This window comes from Drosophila bipectinata, chromosome 3L (genome assembly GCF_030179905.1).
Source record: "Drosophila bipectinata strain 14024-0381.07 chromosome 3L, DbipHiC1v2, whole genome shotgun sequence".
Taxonomy (NCBI): domain Eukaryota; kingdom Metazoa; phylum Arthropoda; class Insecta; order Diptera; family Drosophilidae; genus Drosophila; species Drosophila bipectinata.
In genome coordinates this window covers 26,519,711-26,547,278 of record NC_091738.1, presented here as the reverse complement: position 1 = coordinate 26,547,278, position 27,568 = coordinate 26,519,711, and the positions used below count along the sequence as shown (strand labels likewise).

The following is a 27,568-nucleotide window of genomic DNA, read 5'->3' as shown; positions in this document are numbered from 1 at the left end:
AGTACCTGGCGGCCACTCTGGCTATCGTCTTCCTCACGCCTAGGTGTCCTGCCGCCGGTGCGTCATGGTTCTCTTTGAGGACCTGCTGCCTCGACTCCGTGGGCACGCACAACTTCCATGACGCCACTTCCTCGCTTCCTGCTCTATGCGGAACGTGGCGGTAAATCAAGCCGCCCTCTTCGACGTAGTCCGGGTATTTTTGCGGGCTTGCCTTCATTTTCTCCTTTAACGCGTTTATCCACACGCACTCTTGGACTTCCAGATCCACGGTTCTTCTGAACTGCTCCAACACCGGCTGGCGAGATAGCGCGTCGGCGACCACGTTCAGCTTACCCTTCCTGTAGCTGATGACGTAGTCATACTGCTGCAACTCGAACACCCACCTCGCTATTCTTCCAAGCGGGCTCTCGAGGTTGTTGAGCCACTTCAGTGCCATATGATCCGTGATTACGTCGAACTGATATCCTTCCAGGTAGGGCCTCATTTGCCTGATCGCCCATACTATGGCTAGGCACTCCTTCTCCGTTGCCGAGTAATTTTTTTCAGCTCCAATCAGCGTTCGACTGGCGTATGCGATCACTCGTTCGCCCTCCTCGGTGTCCTGGGTCAGGACCGCTCCAACGCCGTAGTCGCTTGCGTCCGTTTGCAGCACGAACCTTTTCTCAAAGTTTTCCTTTTCTGGGCACGCCAGTACTGGGTCTTCCGCCAGCCGTGCCTTTAGGGTCTCGAACGCCTCCTGGTGCTTGGGGGTCCATTCCCATTTCGTCCCCTTTCGTAGCAGATCGTTCAAGGGCTTCGCGATTCCTGCGAAATCTGGGACGAACCGCCGATACCATGACGCCATCCCTATGAACTGTCGTACTCCCTTGACGTTTGTCGGGGGTTGCAGCTCCGTAATGGCAGCGACCTTCCCCGGATCCATGCCGATCCCTTGGCTCGTTATTCTATGTCCCAAGTATAGCAGTTCCTGCCTGAAAAAATGACATTTTTCCGTGTTTATCCGCAGGTTTGCTGCTTTCAACCTTCTGAACACTTCTCTTAGGTTCGCCATGTGTTCTTCCTTGGTGCGTCCGATCACGATGATATCGTCCTGATACGCAAAGGCATGTGGAGCCATGTCCGGCCCTATGACCTGGTCAAGGGCCCTTTGAAATGTTGCCGAGGCTGAGTGCAACCCGAACGGCATCACCTTCCATTGGTACAGACCCTTCCCTGGAACGGTGAAGGCGGTGTACTTTCTGCTTCCTTCCTCCAGAGGGATCTGCCAATACCCGTCCTTCAAGTCGAGGCTGCTGAAGAATCTGGCCTCCCTTAGTTGCTCCAATATGAAATTTATTCGTGGCATTGGGTACGCATCTTTTACTGATTTTGCGTTGATTTGCCGAAAGTCCACGCACATTCTCCACTGACCCGTCTTTTTCTTCACCATTACAATCGGTGAGCTGTATGCGCTATTCGAGGGCTCAATGCATCCCTTTTCCAACAGCTCCTCCACTTTTGCGTTTATTTCCCCCTGTATTTTCGGGTTTTTGGGGTAATATCGCTGTTTTATGGGAATGTCGTCCTTCATGGTGATCCTGTGCTAAGTTATGTTCGAGCATCCTGTTTGGACGGCGAACGCTTCTAGCTCACTCTCGATAAATCTCTTATTGCGTTCGTCTTCCCATACCTCTGGACATCCGGACTCTGCTACGGACAGTCTATCCTCCAGACATCCGCCCCATCTCTCCCTTTTGGGTATGGTAACGCGGTGGCCTGCGCATGTCACCGTTGCGCCGAACTCGCTGAGGAAATCCCATCCCAGCACCAGACTGTCCTCCATGCCTGGCATCACCAGCAGGTTCAGTGTCTTTGTCCTGTTGCCGAAGCTTATCCGAGCCTGTAATGCGGCGCGTATTTCTGTATGGCTTCCATTGGCTAACATTACCCGCCTCTTTATCGCGACTCGTTTGCCGGCTATTTCCTGGCTCTCTGCTAGGTCCTCTGATATAAAACTTGCCGTAGCGCCTGTATCCAGCATGGCTTTCACCTCCGTGCCCTCGACCTCGATGGTTGCCGTCAACTGTTGCTCTTCTCCGGCTAGTCCTCCTATTAATTTCGAGAGGCAGCACCGTGCGATCCCTGCTCTCTTCCCTGTTGCTGGGACCGCTGCGCATTTCCCGCCCTCTGGCAGCATTCTGTGCTTCGAACTCCTGTCGCGCCGCACATTTTGCAGAAAAGCAGCCTTGGGTTCCTGCACCCGCTGGCCCAATGGCCCATGCCACCGCATCGGTTGCATGCCTGGGCTGGGTTCTCGACCGGACCCTGGCTTGGCCCTGCTGCCCACTGCTGATTAGGCTGTTGCGGAGCCGACCTATGCTGGGTCTCGGGCTGCCATCTCGGCATCCAACTTTGGTTCGTGCTGTTCTATCGCTCCGGTGGGCCTTGGCGCGGTTCCTCTCTTTGCCACCTTGGTGCCCATTGTGTGTTTTGGACGGCCTGGTGGTGGAACTCGTCCCGTTGCTCCTTCTGGGTCCATTGGTCCCTCTGGTACCTTGACGCTTCACTATGCTGCGGTTCTTCTCTCTGCCACCTCTCGTTTACAGCCGGCTGACTGTGGCTCCACCTTTGTTCTGTGGCCACTTGCCTGTTAAAGGCCTCTTCCTCCTGCGCCAATTCTTCAAACTCCTCTGCTAAGCCCATCACCTCCTCTAAAGATGCGCAGGCGTATGGCCTTATGAACATTTTCATTCTTGGCATGCAGTTTTCGACGAGCCTCTCGATTACTTCTTTCGTGGTTTTTCCTAAAGGTTTCATTAGTGACTGAAGGTCCACCATGTACTCTTTGAAAGGCTCTCCGCGACGCTGCTTCCGTTGGCGAACTTGGTCCGCCAACTTTTCGAAGTATCCTTTCGGCAGGAAAAAATTCTCGAAGCTTGCCTTGAACCTCGCCCATGTTGGCCATTCTTCGTCGTTCATGATGAACCACCTTTGGGCCCTGCCCTGCAGTAGTTCTGGCATGGCTCTGGGGATCGTGTTTATGTCTAATCCGTATGTCTTTGCGGACCACGTTACTCGGTCCAGGAACTCTAACGGGTCCCCTGTGCCGTCGAAACGAAACGACCAGTCTCGCACCTGTCTGGCTACTTTGGCGTAATCCACCGGGGCCGGAACATACTTTCTCGACTGCGGTTCTATGCTCCTTCCCATTCTTGGATCTGGTACCGCCAGGCTCTCTATAAACTTCTCTGTTTCGCTGGCTGCTCTCTGCCTGGGGGTTGATCTTTGTCCAAACCTTTCCTCTAGGCCGTGTGTTAGCGCCAGTACCTCCTCTTCCTTGGATTCGTCGACCCACCTCGCCACTGAGGATCTCATCGCTTCCACAGTCCCGTCTGCTGGTAGACCGATCTCTCTACACACTTCGCTCAGCTCCTCCTTTCTCAATGTGTAGATCCAATTCTTTCTTCCCATCTTTCTGCTATGTTATTTTCTAGGCTAAATGCAATCACGAAGTTTGGGCGCCAGGTGTAACGAACTGTCTTTTCTGCTGCTGATCGCCACAATTTGCCGCGGCTAGCTCACAGAGTTTCGCGGATCCGTTCCACCGAATTTATAGATTCGACGTGATTGCCCAAGCCTAGAAAGTAATACAAATAGCTTGAAGTTTCCACACTCTTTATTTTGAGAGCTCTTTACACTACAAAAGGCTTTCTTTCTCTTTTATTCGTTGCTCCTTCCGTTCCTGTTGGCTCCGTCGTCGGCGTCCTATGCGGGTTGTCCGGGATACGCTGCCGCTGTTCCGTCGCCGCCCTTACTCCGTCGCCGATGGTACTCCTGTCGCCGCGCTGCTAGCGATTCCGCTACCTTCTGCCCTTTGACCTTGCGAAAACACCCCCTTGGGTCGACTACGACTGATCTGACGGTTGGCTGCGGTCGGTCGCCTCCGCTACACCGGGACACCGTGCATACGCTCCGGTGCCAGGTTTGGGAGTTTGTTTGCTGACTGCCGCCTTCGCTACACCGGGACACCGTGCATACGCTCCGGCGCCAGGTTTGGAAGTTGCCGTGTGACGTCTCCGCTACACCGGGACACCGTGCATACGCTCCGGTTCCAGGTTTGGAAGCCGCCGTGTGCCTGATCGTATTGTCGCGCTCCCGCTACACCGGGACACCGTGCATACGCTCCGGCGGACCCGAGTTTGTAGTGGCGGGGCTGGTGACCAGGGTGTTCTCACTTGGTCTGTGACTTGGACGCGAGTCCTTGAGTCGGCCGATCCGTGTATCGCAGGACCACGCCTGTTGGTTGCGATTCCAGGAGTCGGTAAGGCGTACGCCAGACTTATCCTTTCTTCACTTCCTTGCAAGGCTACCTGCCGTGTTCGGGAATGGCTCAACTCGACTCTGACGCCTCGGGCTTGTAGAGGAAACCGTCCAGCAACGGATCCTTGTCTCCCTAGTTCTGTACGTCTCGTGGTTACCGGGCGTGTGATCCCAAGTATGCCTCCTTGTTTCGCAGGACCACGCCTGTTGGTTGCGATTCCAGGAGTCGGTCACTTCCTTGCAAGGCTACCTGCCGTGTTCGGGAGTGGCTCAACTCGGTCTCCCCACCCTGGTTCTGTCTTGTGTCTCGTCCTTTACGTCTCGTGTGCACCGGGCGTGCGATCTCGAGTTGGTCTATCCTTGTCTCGCAGAACCACGCCTGTTGGTTATGATTTCAGGAGTCGGTAAGGCATACGCCAGACTTTATCCATTCCTCACTTCCTTGCAAGGCTACCTGCCGTGTTCGGGAATGAACCAACTCGTCTACACGACCCTGGGTCTCCGGAGGAAGGTCCAGCAATGGATCCTTTCCTTATTTTCTTATTCGTTCTCCTTGCGCTTGGCTGTCGGACTCTCCAAAGGCGGTCCTTCAACTCAAACAAAACCCGAATCCTTTTAGAAACGCTCTAACACTTGAATGGCGGACTCTCCACAGGCGGTCCTCCAACTCAACGCTACAAGCTTCCTAAAAAGACTCGTCTCGAGCCGCTCCAGTGGGCCTCCTTTTATACTGACTGGAGCGCCCGTTAATCCTCCTGGATTCTGCTCCTGCCGTTAATCCTGCTTCCAGAATCACGCCACTTCCCCGTTGGCGGGTCGCTGTCCGTGGCCCCTCGTCTCCCCCGGCCACGGATCTCTGCTGCTGGTGCGTGGTGCACCGGTGGGCTTCCAGGGCCCGTTGCACTCTTCGTCGCACCCCCCCCCCCCCCCCTCTGCTCCTTGCCGCTCACCCCGCCACACTTTCTAAGGCACGCCTGCGCATCGTGCTGATTCCCAACTGGACTACTTTCCCAACGTTGCCCCGGGACCCGTTACGTTCCACGTCGATTCCTTCTTCCCCCGGGTGGCGCCGTTTACCCTTTCACCTGCCACCGTTACGTTCCACGTAGATTCCGTCCCCCCACGGGTAGCCCTTCGCCAGAACCCACGGTAACTGGCTTTCACCTTTCCCCCCGACCCCCCGTACTGATCCTGGCGATGTTCCCTTGGGCTGCCCGGGTTGTTGACCGGTGGTTGACCCCCTTTTTCCGCCTCCTCGGCCCCCCCCTTTGCCCCCGGCTATCTGTCTTCGCGTGTGGGGAGACTAAATCTCCTCACATTGTATTTTTGGTGCTGTCATTAATAACTCATTTTTTCTAGGCATATGCTTTTTACTGAAAACGCTCAGTGAATAAAAATTGGTATCGTTCCTATCCTAAAGCGGCGAGCTACAGGTGCGGCAGTCGAAGTCCCCAACCGTAGTCTGCGGCATAAGTGATGCTGGTTTTGCTATTGAAGAGTTTGCGCTAAACTTTTCGTTGCAGTCTCAGTCTTTCTAACTTTTCAGTAAACATCACCAAACCCTTCAGACCTGACAATCGCAAATATTCTCCTCTCTGATGTTAACTTCCATCGACTTCAAAGGGAAGATCTGATTATTTCAGCTAGCCTCTTCTACGAGCTTTTGTGCGTTGGACAAAGCCAGCTTTCGTCGGGGGTACCTATAATGCAGAAAACACGTCTTGGTTGAGTAGTTTGAGGCAGAGGGGGAAATGCACGTGATTGGTTCTCATGGCTAAGCAGCAGTCGCAATTAAGCCAAGGCCAGGCCACCAATGACACGATGGGTGACCGGCTCGACGTGTTTCAGCGCCAATTCTAGGAAGACAAAGTGTGTCGATCCAGAAGAAGCTTTTTTGCGCGGCTTGTTTCTCTCAAAACCTTGATTGAAGACATGAGAATATTCCGTCTGTTTTCCAGCTAAGTTCACCCTTGATGTCCACCCTTAATCTTCAGCTAGGGCACATGTCTTGTTCCCTTTGGGCTAGCACAATCCTGGAAGTATTTTCTAACTCATCATTGCGTGTTGAATGTGGAAAACGAAGGGCGGTGTTTGATGGCTCCACTCTACAACCTCAGGAGGCTCGTTAAATTAAATTTTAATCCAGCCCAAGCTATTCCACATTATTCTAAGGTTTCGTTTTAATTCTGTCTCGTTAACTGTCTCACATTTGTAAAATGTATCGTTTTATCAGAATGTCTTCAGCCGAGAATCATCCCAGGATGAGCTCCTAACGTATAAGTTGGATACGACCAGCCTGCATCATATTTGACCGCAAGAGCAATGCGCCCTCGACTTGTCAACCGCCTCCAGCTTTGCACCCGGGTAGACTTGACCAAACGCGTCTATCATTTGCTTGTACAGGGCTGCTGGCAAGTTTTATTCTTCACGCTACCCTGGTACCTGGTGGGGCTCCTCCACTCAGCTCATTGACTACCTTTCGCCAGAGGTCCTTGGGGGTCAGTCAATCTTTGAATCTCCAATCAAGGACTCCAATGAGTGTTTTGCTGGAACTTCTTCTTCTTCGCCTGGGGAACTTCACCTTTGGTTGACCTTTGCCGTTCCGCACTCTGAGCGATCTTTTTGGTAGAGGTGGTGCCTACTCCAGCCGGCTGTTTCGGTCCCAGTCGGCAGCTTCGGCCCCGGCAGCCTTTGCCGGTTGAAAGTCTGACAAGATTTCTCTTGCCCACCCCATGATCTCGGCCTGGTCCGGGTTGGATTTCGCCGATGGGTCCGCCCTAATCACAATGAAAGCTGAGTTGAGAGCCTTGGAGTTTGACGGATTTTTGACGTCATTTCCGGATTTTCTGAGGGAGTTCCGATCTCCACTTTAATTTTATGTATAGTTGATGTGTTCATGTTTTCGACCCACGAGTAGGCGGAAGGGCGTTCGTCCATCATGACATAGCCCGCTTGTCACTATAAACCTGGTTAAAACTTAAAAACCGGTCTCCCAGTCCGAGCCCCACCTCGGACACGCATTCTTCGGCATATGCTGATTCACCTTGGATTGGAGTAATTTAAGGAAGTGTTATTCTTCCGCCCGACAACGATTAGCCAGCATCTACGGCAGAGACATGACCGTACCGGGACATCTTACCAGGCGCACATGTACCATCAGGTTTTGATACGCATCACATGGGAGGGGTCTGGGAACGTATGACCAGATTCCTGGAATCCCTTTTAATTGAAATACTAGATAAAAAACACACGCTCAAGAGCTCGTGCTTTGAGCAGCACTGGCGAGGATACCGAATATTCTTAATATTCCTTAAGGGGAGGGTAAGGTCAAATCATGCGAAAAAAGCCATGTTTTTGTGATTTTTTTCCTGACGACACAGTTAAAATTTATTTATTCAACCAACGGTATATTAAAGTATGACATTTCAAGAATGTTTAATCAAATTTTTACAAAAAAATATTTAAAAATATGGCAATGGTAGCAATTGTCCGGACGTGTCGCCAAAAAAAGTTGAATTGCGGTGCCCCTCATAACTCGGTGCTGGATCATTTGTAATCAAAAAATGAAAATTCATTCGTTAGATAATAGTTCGCCCCAGGTAACGCTGTAAAGGTTTTTTGAAAATTGCAATTTTTTAATTTTTTCGAAGACTTTGAAGTGAAAAACTCAATTTTTTGGGAAAAAATCGGTTAATTTGTCATTGCCAAATCAAAATTATGAACAAAAAAAAAAAAAACTCGACAGCGTTACCTCGTAAAATATGTACAGAAATAGTGTAAAAATTTCAAAAGGATCGGTGCAGTAGTTTTGAAGTTATGAGGGGCACCGACTTTGAAAACGTGAGTTGTGGGAATAACGCTTTAAAGTTTTAAACAAAACAAAATCCAGTGTAAAACGTTTGCAAGCAACTTCGTCAATAACTAATAACTTCGTCAATTTTGCTTTAATTGACTTGAAATTTTGACACAATATTCTTCAGATATTATGCATTCAATTTAAAAAATAAAAAAAAAATGAAAAAAAAAAAAAATTTAATACCTTACCCTCCCCTTAATCTTACTTCGTAATAGTTTTCGAATTGCAGATCAGATCGAAGACAAATTCCAATTAAATGTTGACACTTAAATGTTCAAAATGTGTGCGTTTGGCCCACTATTGAGGAATACTTTAACCTGATGAAGCTGCGGTCTTATCCGGGCTCCTCTGGTTTGTTGTTAGTCAAAATGACAAAATTCTTACAAAATAACCCAAATAAAACAAGTAGCATTTTCTTTTATTTTAACTTCACATTGAATGAATTGTAAATTATATTATTGTCAACTACTTAAACAAGTTTACTTCTTTTTCACATGTTCTATATGCAATACCAGTTCCAAATCCTGTTCCAAGAAAGGCAGGCCATGGTCGTCTTTTAAAAAAAAACACAGACATAGCCAATCCAACTATTAGGCCACCACCTGTAAATAAATATTTTTATATTAGATTCACGGTATAACGGTATTTTTTTTAATAAAGATCAACTTAAGAACGTGTTACTTTAAGTTAACAGATGACAACAGGAAATTCTCTTTTTCAATTCAAGAGGGACTTTCATAGTTTATTTTTCTACTTATTGTACTGTCCCATACTCAGAAATGTCCCAAACCATTAATATGGTTTTTCTTTCAAATGGTAGTAAAAATTTACTAAGTGGCACTGGTGGCTGGAATTCCTAAAATTCTGCAACTAACTCTAATTAGTGAAATTAGTCTTTATGAAGACAAAACATTAAACTCATCCGTTAGTGTAACGTTAAGGGCCATGAATGACTGAATTTTAGATTCAACTGATTCGTTTATCGTATTTTTATTATATAAGAGAATGATTCCTGTAAATATTTTTATTTGGGAAGGACGCTTTCGATCTTCGATGCAATCCAGTCTCTGTTCTCTTCTCTGTCCAGTAAGTACACTTAATCCTTTCATACTTCTATATTTTATTTTCTGTTACACTAAATAGTAATAGTAATACAACTACAATATACCCTTGTACTCTACGAGTACCGAGGTACTCAAACAAAAAAACAAGAAAGGAAAGCTAACTTCGGACGGAGCCAAAGTTGATATACCGTTGCAGTTAAAACCGGAAACAACGGATATAGTTTTAGTAATTACAATAAAAAACTTTAAAAAAAAAACCCCAAGCTTCTATCTTTAAAAACATAAAAAAACGCATTTCCGATCGTTCAGTTATACGGCAGCTATAAGATATAGGCGGCCGATCCTTATGAAATTTGACATGCATTATTTTTCCAAAAATAGCATTCATACAAAATTTTAACTCCCTAACTCTAAAACATTGGGGGCAAACTCTCATTTTCCATAGCACGCGTGCATAGGGTAGAAAATTCTGCAGCAGCGCTGCCGGCACTGACAGTGTGAGCACTTTCAAATTTTTTTAAAAGCTCGCTCATTTGTTTTCGTTTGACAGCCCAAACTTAAAAATCAAAATGTTTCCACTGAGAAAAATTTTCTCAGAAATTGGGTAAGTTTTTTGGGAAAAAGTTTTTTCCATAGAAAATATAGATAGGGAAGCGTAGGTTTTCAGTTGTTAAAGAACTTTTGCTAGCAAAGCTTTCTTTAAAATAAAATAACTATTTTAGTCCCCATTCCAACTTTTGAATTAACGAAAAATGCAATAAAAAAAATACGTTTTTTTCGCTCAGTGAATGCTTGGCTCTCATTGTTTTTTCTCTGCTACACATACACTTAGCACCCACTGCTGAAAAACACCGAAGTTATAGCATTTCCGATCAATCAGTTATATGGCAGCTATAGGTTATAGTCGGCCGATCCCGGCCGTTCCTTTTTTATACCCTTGCAACTATTTTTGGCAAAACATTACGACATGCTAAATTTCGTTAGGATAGGCCGACTATATCCTAGAGCTCCCATATAACTAAACAATCGGAAATGACCCAACTTTCGTGGTTTGAAGATAGAAAGCTGGAATTTAGTACAGATTCTACTTTTGGTCAGTTGATCCAACCTACCAAATTTCATAAGGATCGGCCGACTATATCCTATAGCTGCCACATAACTAAACGATCGGAAATGACCCAACTTTTGTTTTTATAAAGATAGAATGCTGGAACTTAGAACAGATTATCCGACTCCGAGTCAGTTATCCGAGTCAGTTAATCCGACTTACAAAATTTTATAACGATCGGCCGACTGTATCTTTTAGCTGCCCTACATATAACTAAACGGTCGGAAGTGGTATTTGGTAGAAATACCAACTTTGGTATTTTTTAAGATAGAAGCTTGGGTTTTTTTTTAATTTTTAAGAAATTGGTTTTATTATGATATTCTCATAAGGATGGGACAATTAGATCGGCAAGTGGAGCCGGTAATCTTGAATTCATTGATTTCACAATGGATCACAAAAAGTATATCGACATTTTAAATCAAAATTTATTTCAAAGGGCTGAAAAATTAAGACTGGAAAATGATGTTTGTTTTTTTGTTTCAAAAATCAAAAAATAATCCAAAACATTGGGTCCACAATACCAAGCTGTAGATCAGTGGTGGGCACGAAATCTAACGGTCGGAGCCGCAGCTCGGCCAAAAAACAAATTACAACAACAACCACCAACCTCGCGATGGTTGTTGTCGCGTTGTGCGCAAACGGACCCTTAATAATTGTTGTTGCAAACTCGGGACCGCGGGGTCGGGCCCGCTACCTGCCTCGGAATTTGTGTAGCATTGTTTTTGTAAATCTTCACGGCTCACTGACCGCGCGACTCGATCGTCTGGCCCGATTTGCTGGCCAGCAAATCTACGAACGGGGGGAGCCTTGAGAGCCCGAGGAGCCATGGGCTTGCCCACCCCTGCTGTAGATGCTTTATGTGAAAAATCACTTAAATTCGCCACCGTAATCCTTTGAACTTAATCCTATTGAGCATCTATGGGACCTATTGGAGCTGAGGATTCGCCAAAACACCATAGCATCCAAGGATATGCTTAAAAAGGTCATTCAGGAGGAATGGAGTCAAATAACGGCAAAGGATATGGCGAAATTGCTCCACTCAATGCCAAATTGGATGGCTGAAGATCTTAAACGAAAAGGATATCCAACTTCGTACTAAAATACAGTATACAATAAAATCCGGACAGGCAGAAAATACTACTTTTTTAGTTTTTTTTCAGCCAGCGTTTACTTTATGGTTTCAAATCGATGACATTAATATAAATGTAATTCAAAACGTGTTCTTTTAAATGTCATTTTGTTTTATTCGGAAATAAAACGTATATTTCAATATTCGATGGAATTAACAAAAAACGTAGGCCAAAATTATTTCTTAATAGCTTAGTATTTAAACTTTAAATAAACTTAAACTTAAACTTTAAATTTTAAAGTATTCAAAAATAATTTTGTTTGGGTTCTTTAGTATTTAGTAGGTCTTCCTTGAGTTTTTAAAACGGCCTTTATGCTTGATAGCATAAAATCTTCCAAGTGTTTGTTAGTTTTCTAGTTTTATGTCTTTATAACAGACAATTTCCACTGTTAAATTAAATTCTCTTATTTTTTTGGTTTTGTTTTTCTGTATTTTAACTTTTAAAATAGAACGATATTGAATCGGATAGAAATAAGGACTACTGCCTGGCCAGTCTAATGTTGATATTGGATTTTTCTGCAAATAATTTATTACCTAAATTTAAAAAAAAATACTAGAAATTTAAAACTTTAATTATTGTTTAAACAAATCCTTAAGGAATTAAAAAAAAATATATATCCCTTTTTTTGCACGATAGAAAGACTTTTCAGCATTCACAGTTCCATCAATTAATGCCAGATTACCAACGTCATAGTAAGAAAAGCATCCCCGGACCATTCGGCATTCTCCTTGCCTGACCTTTCGCCGTAAGCAATTACACAGCCACACAAAAAAAAATATTTTTTCGGGTCTGGAGGTCAGACCATGTTTACTACGTATATGTTTTCGGGGTCGCTGAATCCGAATCCGAGGTCCAAAAAACCCCAGCACGTCAGGGTTCTGACATAACCTCAAAAAACCTCATACAAAATTATATTCGAGTCCGTGGGTCAGACCATGTTTATAATATGTTTTCAGGGTCGCTGAATCCGAATCCGAGGTCTAAAAAACTCCAGAATGTCAGGTTTACGACATAACCTCAAAAACTTGATAAAATTAAAAAAAAACAAGAAATAAAATCCGAACGACAGATTCGGATTCAGCGACCCCAAAAACATATGGGCATTTCCTGGGGTCGCGAACGTACGTTCGTACGCAATTAGTGCCAAAAAATTAAAGAAAAAAGCATTTCATTGTATGAAACCGCTACTGTACGTACATATAAAAAAAAAGGTTTTTTTTTGATATATTTTAAGTTATGTGCGCATACTTTTTCTAAAACAAAATCAGACAATTTTTTTTTAAATTTATAAGTTTAAGAGCTAGGAACTAAGAAGTAACATACCATAAAGCTCATAAAATTTACAAATTTTTAGAAAAAAAAAAATTTTTTTTGTATTCTTATTCAAAGTTCTGTATTCTTATATTTTAAGTTCTCTACGCATACTTTTTCCGAAAGAAAATAAGACTATTTTTTTTTTTTATTTTTAAGTTTTAGTTTTTTTTAAGTTTTAATTTTTTTTTGTATTCTATAAGCACTTTTTTTCGAAGCCAAGGGGAGCGTTTGTACGCATAATTTTTCCGGGCACGGGTATGTATAATTGGTTATTTTTTTCATTGATATGGAAGTTTGTTCTGCTGTATGCAGAGCTTGGTATTCTGTTATAAACACACATACATAAGTATTTTATTCAGTGTAATGACTCTACCTCATGCCTTTATCAAATATTAATACAACTTTCATTTTTTCCCTTTCGAATGTTGGTACAACGATAAATCTACAATTTACTACTCTTATATAATTTTACTCACATCCTTTAACTACAGCGTCTGAAACGCAACGATCCAGCCGCCTTCCAATCTTATCCTCCACAAATGATTCATTGATTGACATTTTAGGAATCAAATTAGTAACAAATATTAATTATTTCAACTTTTCAACAAAATAAAATTTCCAAAAATGATAATAAATTGGAAATAAAAAAGATTTGGAATGATAACAGAAGAACTCCACTATTTATTTTTCAATTTGAAACGATGGAATAGAATAAAAAGATTATAATATAATATACTATATCAGGGGCGCCCAAGCTCGGCATAGGGCAGTACAATCTTCAACACCAATGCAAAAATTGACCCATTCATTGGAGCGAGAAATTTTTTTTGCTAGTCATGTCGGTATACTAAAAAAAATCAGAATACCGTTTTCAATGAAAAAAATTATTTATTTAATTAAAATTGTTATTTAAAAATTAAAATAAATTTTGATGAAATAAAAATTAAATATTAAAAAAAAAAGTATTATGAAAATAAAATATTAAGGAAACAAAAATTAGAATTAGAAATAAAATATAAAAATAGAAGAAATATAAAATTTTTTGATTTTTTGCAGTACGAAAAACTGAGAGCTTATGCAATTGTTGTTGCTAAGCTCTGAAACGAACAAAAAAGGAAAGATTGTTTTTGTATCTGGCCTATGCTGGGAGCAACTCACGTATACGACTTTGCATTTCCCACATGGAAGAGCAATTTCAATAACAAAGGAGCAACGAGAGCTTTGTACTTTGTATATATACTTTGTACTCTAGTATTAACAAATTTTCGATATTTTATCCTTATTTACTTTCTATCTAAGCAGAAATTTTAATTTGAAAATTGCGTCAAAATTTTAAGTTTCCTAATTTAATTCGGCTGCTCAAAACTTACCTCAGAGGAAGGATTATATGTACCTTTTTTATATCTTCATAAAATTACTCTAGTCTTTCTTTAAATCATTATATATTTTTTGTCCTCCTTGTGCTTCATTCGTTGTACGTTTTTAAATAATATGCGCCGGAAAACTGGATTTTCATAGGCAATGGGTATAAATATGTACAAATTGAGGTTAGTGTGCTACAGATAGCAATTAAGCTAGAAGTATCATTTTATCAGCAGAACGTACATATGTAAATTTGAATTTGAATTTTTGTCAATCTGACTACTAGACTTTTTTCTCAAAATAATTTAAACGCTGATATACTTCTTTCCCTAAGGTACTTTCAGGGAGTATAGTACGCCAAGACTCGGAAACATCTTTGGAAGGCGGACGCATCTGTTCGGAATAACAATTTAAGATACGTCAGCAATGATATTGATCCCGTATTGTCCAATATTAATTCCTGTGTATCGCCAAATGGAAATTTTTTGACACAAACTTGATCTGCGCGGAAACCATACGAGTCTAAGTTCCAAATCAGATAATTCTAATCTAAATCGGGCAGTCTTCGTGATCCTAAATTTTAGTACGATTGTATGGGAACAGGTGTATATAAGGGTATAAATCTCCTGTAAAAATCGGCAGATTTGAATGAAATTTCTGTTCTGTTTTCTTTGATCAAAAATAGATATAGTTTATGTGGTCAAAGATACAACAAATACAATATCCGTTTTTGCTCTACGAATGACATACTAGGAACATCAAACTTGACAAGGGCCGTCTGTAGAGGAACCCCGCAAGGATTCCTTTTCCCTCTTTTATAAAGCATAGCAGTCAATTCGACTCTATGCAAGATGGAAGAGGGGGCTGCAAGATAGTGGCGTATGCGGACCACGTGGCGTTTTTGTTCTCAGGAAAATATCCTCCACCACTCTGTGACCTTATGGGCGCAATACTACAAACCCTAGCTATCTGGACAACGTGTAAGGGCCTAGTAGTAAGCGCGAAGAAAACAGAGACAGTTCTCTTCAGCAGAAGTTATAAAATCCCTCCCCTCATCTATCCAACAATAACCAACCAGAGACTCTCTTTCAGCGAAATCGCAAAGTACCTAGGGGTGATACTAGACAGAAAGCTAAACTGGAACCTAAACATAAACAAAAGATCGAAGCGGCGACTCTATTCATCTGCAAAAAAGCAATAGGACTCAAAGAGGGCATGTCCCCCTACATGAACTAACACATGTTTAAAATTTGAGTGTGTGCTTAGCAGAGAAAAACAATAAGAGCAGAGGATTTACTGAGCGATAAAAACGTATTTTTTTATTTCATTTTTCGTTAATTCAAAAGTTGGAATGGGCACTAAAATAGAGTATTTTATTTTAAAAAAAGCTTTGATAGCAACACCCCAATACATTAATATGATTTTTACGCATTAGTATTAGTAACGAATAGCAGAAAGTAGGCATGACGTTTCACACATTTATACTGTGTGTGTGTGGCCGTGCCGACCACTGCTCTAAAGGCCATGTTTAATCTACCCAATACAGAACTAGTATGTATGAAGCAGGCAAAACTGGCGGTAATTCGACTAAGAGAAACACATAAGTGGAATCCTAACACGGGACACTTCACCATCCTACATAACGATCCACAAGTGCTTTTCAGCACAGACTACTGTACTCCTGTCAACACGTAAATACGCCCTTCAAAAGGAGGAATATACTCTGAACAACTAGGCGTCAAAGTCTTCTTCAGACTTCCTGATCCCTGCAGCGTCTTCCAAGCAATAAAACAACTAAAACACGTGAATTTATCAGGCATCACCAACAGTGAAATAGGATTGCAGTGACAGCCAAGCGGCCACGAAATCAATTGGATTGATCTCAAGCAACTCACAAATAATCTAAGCCTATAGATACTCTCTTCACGAGATGGCACAAGAGTATGACATCAGCCACATCTGGATCCCTGGCATAACAGGCAACTGCATAGCAGACGAACTGGCTCGTATAGCCACCACCACACCACTCCAGCCCTGGAGGGTACTAGTATTTAATAGGAGGTTTAACATAGTAATAAGGTGGAGGAACTAACCGCGGAACGACCCAATGTAACTGTAGCCGTACCCAGTAGTAGTACAACCTAAAAAGCTATGGAGTAACTATTTGTTACTCCATAAACATTATGCACATGGTTTATTATGGTTCTGTGACATTATGCAAAAATATTATGTACACTCGTTCGAAGACGACAAAAATGGACAAATTGTTTTTAGATGCAACATTCGCCTGTATGTTTTTTGTGTAGCGTCGATATACACTATCAAGCAGTACAAGCTTTAACATTGAAAGCCTGGTTGACAGACGTGTCTATAATAAGACAGTTCATCGATAGAAAAATTCCAAATATTAGCCTAAAGTGATGTGCCTAAAGGATGTTTCGCAGCTGATGTAGCAATAGACGAGCAGAGGACAAGTCACAAGTTAATTGTAAAACTTTTTCCATTTAAAGAAGGGTAAAAGTTTACTTTCCCAATTGTTGACAAAAATCCTAGAGTTGCAGAACGGATGAGTATTTACAATATAACGAATGCAAGCCCTGAAATAGATTGTCCTTCACAGTATGTAAAAAAGTTTTAGTCCTTAATCGATATCAATAAAGTAGCAGACGCAGTTGCAAATGGACCTAGACTTCACAGTTTGGCATTGCCAAGATAATAAAAACTCCATCATGTCGGCCGGCTTTTCAGTTGCCATCATGGCGAACACCATCATGGCGATGCTTAACATGGGCAATCCGACACTTCCCACGGTGGACTGGTCGCTAAGGAGGAGGATGCGGTCGGTTTACGAAAGCAGGTTGTCCTCATGCCAAATGATCCTGTGAGGCTCCTGGAGAAGACAGGGCACCGGATTAAGTACAGCTTCGAGCATGTTACGGTCCGGATTTATAAGTCGGATGCCAGGAGCAAGACTGAAGGCATCGAGCTGGAGGCAGACGCACAAGAGCCAGACTTTAAGGAGCCGACCGAAGAGGGGCACCCGGACTTCTTTGTCCACTAACCCAAAAAACTAGTATCGTCACTAAAACTTACCTATCTGAATACTAGGGCGCTACATAGCAAACTTCCAAACTATATTCTGATAGTTCTTTCTTTGCATCCCATATTATACAGGCATGCTCCGGTTTTCACTTTCGGTTTTCGTTTTCGTTTTGGGACCAAAACCGAGATTTTCGTTTTTAGGTGCTCCGGTTTTCACAAGTTTTTAGTTATCGTTTTGCTATCGAAACGTATCATTTCTCATAACTTCTTGCTGCCGAAACAGGTGATTTGAGGTTTGGTCAGCAGCAAACAACGCGAAAAAATGCCTTTTTTATATTCAATTACATCTTTCGTAGCCAAAAGAATTAAGGGGAAAAGCCAGAAAAGCCAAGTTAAGGGGATACCACCTTTTCAATGGGTTTCATATTCATTTCATTCCGGTGTTTTCAACAATTTTTTTTATACACTTTTAGAACATAACTAATTAAATTAAATTAATTAATTTTTAAAAAACATAGTTTACCAATTTCAACAAATTTATCGCCATCCATTTGATTATACAAGTATTTTTAACTTGCTTTTTTATTCTATCAAAAGTATGGCAGCTTAGGCGATAACTTATGGTGTCAAACTTATCGGTCGTTCACCAAAACGAAAATTGTTGTTGCCGACGGCAAAATTTGATATCCAAATTTGAGATGGGGTCAGAAATTACTCGTCTTAAAAATAATTACAAGCCTAATTGATCTTCTAGAGGTCTTAAAAGAACGACAATAAACCAATAAGTCAACTATTTTTTTTCCTTTTGCAAATAAGATCCGATTTAATATAGAAAATATTAATATTTCATTTAGGCAAGACAAATTTTTTCGTTTTGGAATTCGAAAAAATCTTGTGAAAGTGAAAATCATTTTGTCTGCGAAATCTTTATACATTACATGTTCATAAATACCGCCTTTGTCCGAACCGCCCACATATTGGCAGCATTTGTCCGCTACTCAATCCATTTTTAATCTTATGACTGATCGTGACCAGCTCGTAGATGTGGGCGACTTTAATATCCCAGAATTAAAATGGTCTAACGCCCATAACTCACCACCTTTATCAAGTATCACGCACCATTACTTCACCGCGGACATGTTTGACATGTTCCTAGGTCAAATTCATTTAGAAATTCATTTAGACTTATGCTTTGTATCTGATCCCGATGGTACCGCTCTCTCCAGAGCTTTCCACCTTTTAACCCCTGAGGATCCAGATCCATATCACCCCACGCTGGAGGTCTCAAACAAAAACATTCCTGGTATCGATCAGATGTCTCCATGCGGGGCAAATAAGATTCGCTGCTTCAGTAAAGCAGATTTTCACAAACTTTACAGCCTTATCGATACATATGATTGGTCTTATATTCTAGTCACCGATCTTACTGTCACCTTAGAAAAATTTTACTGTACTTTTAATAGATTTTTCGACTCCTGTGTGCCATGGAAATATCCCTCCGCTTCAATAAATCCTCCTTGGTTTACAAGGTGCCTCATTAACCTAAAAAATACTAAAAATAGGCTCTTACTGAAATTTAAAAAAACCTGCAGTATTATTGATTTTTTGAGATATCTAAAAGCTTGGTCAAATTTTACCGTGCTTAACGCTGAATGATACAGGAATTATATTCGCCGCTGCGGAATACAATTCTTAGTATCCGAAGCAGTTTTATTATTTTTTAAACATACTTCTGCTTACTTTTGAAAATTCATCTGCGACCTCTGATCAGGCCATTGCCGATCTATTCGCAGAATTGTGTCAAACAACTTATTCTCCGCCTAAATTGACAGATCAGCATTAGCATTCTACATTCAATCTTTCTGTCCGTTTTTCTCAGAGAATAGCTTGTTATCTGATCTTCTAAGGGTCAAACCAATTTATTCGCCAGGCCCCGATGGAGTACGAGGCTGTTTGCTTAAATACTGTGCCAGGGCTATGTGCAAACCTCTTCTAAGACTTTTTAATTTATTTTTGGAAACCTCAATTTTTCCCATTAAGTGGAAGGATTCTTTCATAATTCCCTTACATAAGAAAGGGAAAAAGTCTGATGCTCCCAATTACAGAGGCATCTTTAAATTGTCGGAAAATCCAAAGTTATTTGAAAAATTAATTACTCCTTGTTTGCAACACCTTTGCTCTTTGATCATCTCTCCTTGTCAGCATGGCTTTATTAAGCGTCGCTCCACCACCACAAACTTATTGGAGTTGACACTTTGTAATAGATGGCTTTTGTAAGAGATATCAAACCGATGCAATTTACACAGACTTCAGCAAAGCATTTGATTCAGTTAGTCACTCACTCTTGTTGAGTAAACTGAATATGCTGGGTTTTCCTAAAGACCTCTTAACGCGGATCTTCAGCTACTTAAATGGAAAGACACAATGAGTCTTATATTTATTTATTTATTTATTTATTAACAATGATCTGTTTTTCTAGAATATATTACTTATAATTATAACTTATTATTATAACTTAAAGTAAGGATAATTAAGCTAAAAGAGATTCCATAATTTTTGATTTAATTACATCTAGGGATAGTTCCGGGGATAATAAATGGGACAATGAATTGTAAAATCAAATAACGCGAAATGGTTCGTTTAATTTTTAGCAAAATTAGATCTAGAAATTGGTAGCCAAAGGGGTCGGAAGTATAAGTTAAGAAGTAATTTTGAGTCCACCTCACCAAGAATAAGCACATGAAGTAGCATAACCCCAGCACAAGTACGGCGCTCTTTTAATGGAGGTAGGTTTAATAGTTTTAGCCGGCGACGATACGACGGAAGGCAAGTGACAGTATCCCAGTTTAAAATTTTTAATGCAAATAACAGATGCAATAATTATGCAATAATTTATATGCAATAATGCAAATCTGCTTTTGGACAGATTCTATCCTCCTTTGGTGAACACAGTATTGCGGACTTCAAACGCTAGAACAGTATTCCAAGACAGGACGAACCAACGATACATATATAGTTTTAGTTGTGAAAGGATCATCAAATTCTTTTGACCAGCGTTTGATAAAAGCTAGTGTTGTAGGGGGGCGTTGCTGCCGCAAAAGATTCCAGAAGAAAAAAAAAAAATCGGGGGCGTCGTGAGGTTATTCGCATTCAGCTTTATTCGCTGCTTACATGAGACCAAAAACTTAACTTAATAAAAATAAACGCTACAACCAGAGCGGACGATCGACGACGGCCGACGAGAATGAGAGTGCATAGAGGGGCGAGCGCGGATGCGCTCTTTAGCACGGATGAGCTCTTCAGCGCGGGCGCGCTCTTCAGCGCGGATGGAAATTGCGGAAAATTTCCTAGGAGCGGATGACGCGGGCGGAAGAGCGGTGAACTGCGGACGAAGGCCGTGGAGCACCTGAAGACTGCCGGCCAGTTGCGGAAGAACGCCGAGCAGTTGCCGACGAGCGCCGGGAAGTCGATAACCGTGGACCGGCTTGTGAGTGCCGGAAAGTGGCGGACGAAGGCTCAGAAGCAACCGAACCGCGCCGAGAGTTGGCGGACGACGACCGAGCCCCAGCTGAGACACTCCGTGTACTGTCTCCCGTGCTCCGTGGCCGGTGCTAGACGTGGCTGGCGACGAGCCCGCGGCTTCTCTACGACACGCCGACACGATCCGTTGGAGTGCTCGTGGGCCAGGCAGCTGGAGCAATACGGGTTCACGAGAACCGCCCGGAGCCGCTTCTCGGCACTGAGACGTAGAAAGCGCCGACACTTCCTTAACGGATGGATCCCACTGCAGACTCGGCATCGGTAGGTCTGTGTACCTCGGATACATCTGCTCTTCAGTGACTGGGCGCTGCGTGGACGTGGCGACATCGTGCTGAATATGACCTTGGAATCCAGAATTTGGCCCGGATCAGACGGATCATCAGCTGATTGCCACCGTGCAGCGGGATGCGATGCGTAAATTGAACAAGGAGTCGAGACAGAATTGTGCTCGCAACCTGAATCCGACTCCGAACTGATCTGTGTGGGCACATCTCCCTGATCCAGTGAGTCACCGAGGCTGTGGCCAACTCGTGCGAAAAAAACAGATACGCTGCGGGGGTTGGCTGGAGACAATGGGCCTGTCAGCACCCATCCGAAAATTGTCTCCTGACCGAGAAGCGACCCGCAGATGTTAGCCTTGGAATTACCGAGGAGAATGGACGGAAGAATGTCAGATCCTAATAACACATCGACTTGGGAGCTCTCAAAGAAGTTGGGGTCCGCCAGGGAAATATCGGGATCTCGCGGAATCGGATATGATGGCAGATTCCCTGCCAACTGCGGAAGAACGTAAGCCGCAGTCTCTAATTGTAGCCCGGGTCTAGACGGCGACCGAATGGAGAAATGGCATAATTAGTGACTGTGCGGATATGGTCTGATTAAGGCCGGAAACTTGTGCGTGAATCGTCTTGAAGGGAAACTTGACAAGGTTGAACAGTCGTTCCGTTATGAAAGTCGCTTCGGACCCTGAGTCTATCAGTGCTCGTGCCTGGACGGTGCGCCCCAAATGGCACACGTTGATAAGGGCCGTGCCCAGTAGGACTGCTCCTGACCCGGAAGCGAAACACACCTGCACATTCGACTGATCCTCTGAGCCGTTTGCTGGCGTAGGCGGACTTGGAGCGGTGGCGAACGGATTGCCGCGGTGCAGGAGGGTGTGGTGTCGGCTGTGGCATGTAAACATAACTGCTTCCTCTTATCGTTGTCAGAGCGCCCATTTACGTCCATTTCTACGAAACGTGTGACATAAGCGAATGGGCTGGTTCTCCCTCGAACAGAGATCGCAGCCCTTTTGGCCCGGAACCACTCGAGTCTCGTATGAATTGAGCAGGGGCAGTAGGAAGTCCCGACCTTGTCGGAAATTGCCCGGAGCCACTAGGCCTGACGTAGTCGATGGCCTCCAGAGTGCGATGGCGCTCTGTGAGAAAGTTATCTAATTCCTTCCATGTTGGAATCTCGGCCTTATTATGTACGGATTGCTCCCACATAGAAAGTGTGACTTTGGGGAGCTTTGAGGAAATAATAAATACCAGGAGGCAGTCCCAAGCCTCAACATTGATGGAGGACATTTGTAGGGCTGTCGGACAACTCTGAATGGTGGCTTGCAGCTCCTTCAGCGCGACCCCGGACTCTTGAGAAATAGCCTGGATGTTGAAAAGGATCTTCAACTGGCTATTGACCAATAGCCGCCGGTTCTCACCTCGAATAGACGGAGTAACAGTAGCTCTACTTCGATTTCAGCACTGTCAAGGTGGCCGCATTGTCGTCGGGCACGGCTAGCAAATCGGAGCCGCTCTCATAGCTCTTCTCCACCTTCTCCCACAGTGCCCGAATTTGGTCCCGATGGACTTCGCACATGTATTGGGAGCCTATTTCCGTTTCTGGGGCGCCAAGAGTATTTATGTTAGCCTCAAATTGGCTAATTCGATCTGTTGTGGCGATGAACTTTTTCAGCGACCGCACTTGGAGCCATTTTCGCAACGGAGCGAGTCTGCCTCTTCTCGCAACGGAGCGAGAAGGACCAGGGATTGTATTGACGGACTCGTCACTCGTTGCCCCTGGTCGCCTTAGGCTTCAAAAGAGGCGTCCGCGGAGATGCGCATTGGGATCTGTCCAAACGGATGGCTGGGATCGAACGCGGGTTTTTGTCGTCTCCCGTGGGCATATTCAGAGTCCAATTCGCTGGTCAACGCTTGTTGACTGACTTGCGCAATAGGTGCCTGGCCGGACACACTAATGTGATGAGAACGGTGAGATCGCGGATGAAATGCGATTACAAGGAACAAGTGGGAACTAGTGGTGCCGATGTCGAAAGGAAAGTCGTGTGCTGCAAAATTCGAATGTGGAAAAAAACTTCAGGATGCGGAGTAGAAGCAGCGGAAAATGGACAAGTACCGGAAAATTCGAGCTCGTTCGGAAAAAATTGATAACGATCTATATATGTATATTTATACAAGTGTGGCTCGTACCACACATATTTCTGTTATAACTATTTTCGAACTTGCGGAGCCGGAAAGGTGGAATTGACTTTTGCTTGGATTTAACACAAAAAAAATAAATAATTAATAATAATTAATTTTTGACTAATTGGCACCCTGAACGTAGTTCACCCCAAAGGAAAAAAAACAGCACTAAAAAAGAACACAACACGGCTACTGCGACGGCTAGGTTGAGAATTTAAGCGGCACAATCACGGATTTGTAGTATGGCGGTTTATAATTGTTGGTTTTAAGAAAATTTTATTTTTATTTAATTTTATCAATTATATATTTCCTAAAATTGGAGGCAGAAAATATATGGAAGTATATGAACACGCATGCAAGAACGGATATATGTAAGAGCATTTGAGGCATATGTTGGCACAGTGGAGCGTTGATATGTGGACTGTATAACTGGGGGAACAGAAAAGTTATGTGGTGTAAAAAATGACGATTGGGGAAGAAAAAAAAATTATATATATGGTAATTATTATTATTATATGGCCATGACAACCCTTTTATCGGGTCTCGGCCTGAAGCGCCTCCACGCGTCTCTGTCTTGAGCGCGCCTTCGCCAGTTGGTAACCCCAAGTGTGGATAGGGTTTCCATCACCTGGTCTTGCCAACGCGTTCGGGGTCGTCCTCTCCTTCGTGTCCCAACAATCACCGCATCAAACACCTTACGAGCCGGAGCGTCTTCATCCATACGGGCAACGTGGCCTAGCCAGCGAAGTCTACGTCAACATCACCGTACAGCTCATACAGCTCGTGGTTGTATCGGATGCGATAAACATCGTCTACGCAGATTGGACCAACGATTTTTCGAAGAATTTTTCTCTCGAACACACCAAGAGCAGCTGCATCTGTCTGCGTCACTGTCCAGCACTCCGCACCATATAGGAGTACTGGAAGAATGAGCGTCTTGTAGAGTGTGGTTTTTGTGCGTCGAGAGAGAGCTCCACTATTGAACTGCCTACTGAGCCCAAAGTAACACCTGTTGGCAAGTGTTATTCTCCGCTTAATCTCCAGACTGACATCATTTGTGCTTATAGCACAAAGGTAGCTTATAGCAGTGCCTAGGTAGATAAACTCCTTGACGGACCCAAAGCTATAGCTTTCTGCAGTCAGCTGAGAATCAAGACGCCACGATTCTCTGCTAGAACACACCATAAACTTTGTTTTCTCCATATTCACTGCTAGTCCTACTTTTGCAGATTCCTTTTCAATAGCCCCGAAGGCTCCTGTAACATCACGCTTGGTGCGGCCAATGATATCAATATCATCAGCGTAACCAAGGAGCTGGACACATCTGTTGGTTAATATCGTGCCCGTCCGATGTACACCAGCCTTTCTTATAATATTCTCCATTAAAATATTGAAGAGCATACAAGACAGCGAGTCACCTTGTCTGAGGCCACACTTGGTAGTAAAGGTTTCGGATTGGCCACTTCCTACCTTGACAGAGCTGATGGTGTTGCTCAATGTCATTCTGCAAAGTCTAGTCAGCTTCACTGGTATACCAAGCTCAGACATGACGGCATATAGGCGATCTCGCCGGGGGCTATCAAATGCGGCTTTGTAGTCGACGAAGAGATGGTACGTGTCGATATGCTTTTCGTAAGACTTCTCCAGGATTTGGCGCAAGGTGAAAATCTGGTCAAAAGTGGACTTGCCAGGCCTGAACCCGCACTGATAAGGTCCAATCAATGCTTCAGCAATACGCTCGTTAGGACCTTGTATGCAACTGGAAGAAAACTAATTCCGCGGTAGTTAGTGCGCACCGTAGCATCACCTTTCTTCAGGATGGGACAGATCATGCTGAGGTTCCAAACTTCGGGCATGCTCTCCGTGAGCCATATCTTACTGATTAGTTGGTGCATGCTCCCTACCAACATATCACCAGCTGCCTTAAACAATTCTGCCGGCAGGCCGTCAGCACCTGCAGACTTGTGGTTTTTAAGCCGTTGGATTGCATCCTTGACTTCGATATGGCTTGGGATTGGCACTTCAATATCAGTGCAATAGATTGGGGTTCGTGGATCATAGTCTCCAGAGTCTGTGCTTCAGCCAGATAACAGACTCGAGAAGTGATCCCTCCATAACCTCAGCACGACCTCTGCTTCTGTGACAAGATTTCCATCATCGTCCCTGCACGCCATTGCACCAGTCTTAAATCCTTGGGTCAGACGCTTGACCCTCTGGTAGAAGTTACGTGCTTCATTTCTGCGTCTGCTGCTCTCTGTGCTCTCACAGCCTGCTCTTCTTTTCAGGCGAGAGCCTGCTCTTTCTTCTTGCGTCTGAAAATGCGTTTTTCGTCTCTTCTTCTCGACCTGTATACATCCACAATAGCTCGTGTCGCCCCAGCCTGCAGTGTTCAACTGTAGGCGGCGTCCTTTGCAACTGTTGCGTCATGACACTCTTGATCATGACAATTCAAGCACTTCTTCTGCCGAAGGTGAAGGTGCTATTGAAGGTGCTCTGCTTAATAGCCCCGAGACGTGAGTGGAGAATGCATTCTTTGCCTGTTGTGATTGCAGCTTTCCGACGTCCAGTCTTCTTAACGCACTTCGACGTGCAATCTTCGCCACACATAACCGTGTGCGAATCTTAGCTGCAACAAGAATATGGTCGGAGTCGATGTTGGGACCCCGACAGGATCACACGTCGAGTATATTAGATGCGTGCCTTGCATCGATCACAACATGATCGATCTGATTTCTGGTCAGTCGATCGGGAGAGAGCCAAGATGCTTTATGGATGTCTAAATGACGGAATCCAGTACTACGAACCACCATATTATGCGCAGCTGCAAAGCCTATTAATCTAAAACCATTGCTCGAGGTGGTCTTATGTAGACTAAATCGCCCGACGGTGGCACCAAAGATGTCTTCTCGCCCTACCTTGGCATTAAAATAGCCGAGGAGAATTTTGGGAAGGAAGGACATGGGAAGGACAGCGGCCATAAGCTCGGTCGAGCTCCGCATAGAAAGCGTCCTTGGTGGCATCATCCTTTTTCTCCCTTGGGGCATGTGCGCATATCAGGCTGATGTTAAAGAATTTGGCAGTAATTCGGATCGTTGCAATTCTCTCGTTTGTTGGCCGAAAGTGAGAGACTCGGCGCCGCATCCTGGCACCTACAACGAACGAAACCACAACTAAATTCATGCCCTTCTGGATGACAGCTGTAGTAAATGTCACAGATCTTCTTCTTTATGCAGCCTTGTCCTATCCATCGCATTTCCTGGATAGCAGTGATGTCAGCCCTACATTTGTTGAGGGTATCTGCTAGTTGTTGAGCAGCACCAGGTCTGTACAATGTTTGTACGTTCCAGGTGCATACTCTCAAATCATTGTCCTTTTTACGCTTGCTATGGTCGTCAACGATAGATCGGTTCCTTTCCGAGGCTTCTCTTGCTTCCTTCACTGAAATTGTGTTTTACCATACATGGGGGGATTTCAAGTCCTACGCCAAAACCTAGTTTGTAGAGTTAGGACTCCCGTCGCGCGCTTTAGTTTGCCACTCAACGGCTGTCGAGCGACAATCCAGGGAGAACCACGTGGAGGTAGTGCGTAGGCCTGAAGAAAGCAGTGACAGGAAAGCAGTGATCATGCTGGCATTCACCAAGTTGAATGCAATCAGACACTTTGACCTGTATGCTCCCCCCCATTCTCCATTCTCCAATATATATAATAGGTTGTCAAAAAAGTCTTGCGGTATTTTTGCTAGTTGGCACTGAAAGCGCGTAGTTCTTGTTTTATTCGTCGCATCAGGTTATACTATACCTTTTTGGAAAGCTCATTTCACGCGCTAACACGTGTTTGATTGATTCACGCGCTTTTCTTTTAAGTCTTTCGTGAGTTATAGAGTCGCATTCATGGAGCAAAATAAAGAGAAAATACGGCATATTTTACGGTACTACTACGATAAAGGCAAAAATACATCTCAAGCCGTCAATAAAATTTGTGCAGTTTATGGACAACGATGGTTTCAACGTTTTCGTTTTGGTGTAGAGGTGGTCGAAAATGCGCCACGGTCCGGAAGGCCTGTAGTCGAAAATTGCGATAAAATCGGTGAATTGGTCGAAAGAGACCGGCATAGTGGCAGCCGTAGCATCGGTCAAGAGCTGGGCACCGTTATAAACCATTTGAAGATGCTTGAAGTCACTAAGAAGCCCGATGTATGGGTGCCACACGAATTGACGCATAAAAACATCTTCGACCATATCGACGCATGCGAATCAGTTCTAAATCGCAACAAAATCGACCGTTTTTGAAGAGTATGGTGACTGGCGATCAAAAGTGCGTCACTTACGATAACGCAAGGCGCAAACGGTCGTGGTCCAAAAGCGGTGAAGCGACCCAGACGGTGGCCAAGC

At 43.9% G+C, this 27,568-nt stretch overlaps 1 protein-coding gene across 1 annotated transcript; it reads right to left on the bottom strand.

Annotated features, from left to right (window-relative positions):
- Nucleotides 1-8,552: 8,552 nt before the first annotated feature.
- LOC108126909 (MICOS complex subunit MIC10) lies at nucleotides 8,553-13,438 on the bottom strand. Its single transcript, XM_017243718.3, has 2 exons — nucleotides 13,248-13,438; nucleotides 8,553-8,757 (listed from the first exon to the last, which is right to left on the bottom strand). The coding sequence occupies exons 1-2, from the start codon at nucleotides 13,327-13,329 to the stop codon at nucleotides 8,621-8,623; spliced, it is 219 nt and encodes a 72-aa protein (XP_017099207.1). The 5' UTR covers nucleotides 13,330-13,438; the 3' UTR covers nucleotides 8,553-8,620.
- Nucleotides 13,439-27,568: the final 14,130 nt, after the last annotated feature.

Excerpts from the sequence above, each read along its gene's own strand:
- LOC108126909 (XM_017243718.3), bottom strand. The coding sequence starts at position 13,329 with ATGTCAATCAATGAATCATTTGTGGAGGATAAGATTGGAAGGCGGCTG. Across the intron at positions 8,758-13,247 it reads AGACGCTGTAGTTAAAGGAT|GTGGTGGCCTAATAGTTGGA; the intron begins GTGAGTAAAATT and ends ATTTATTTACAG.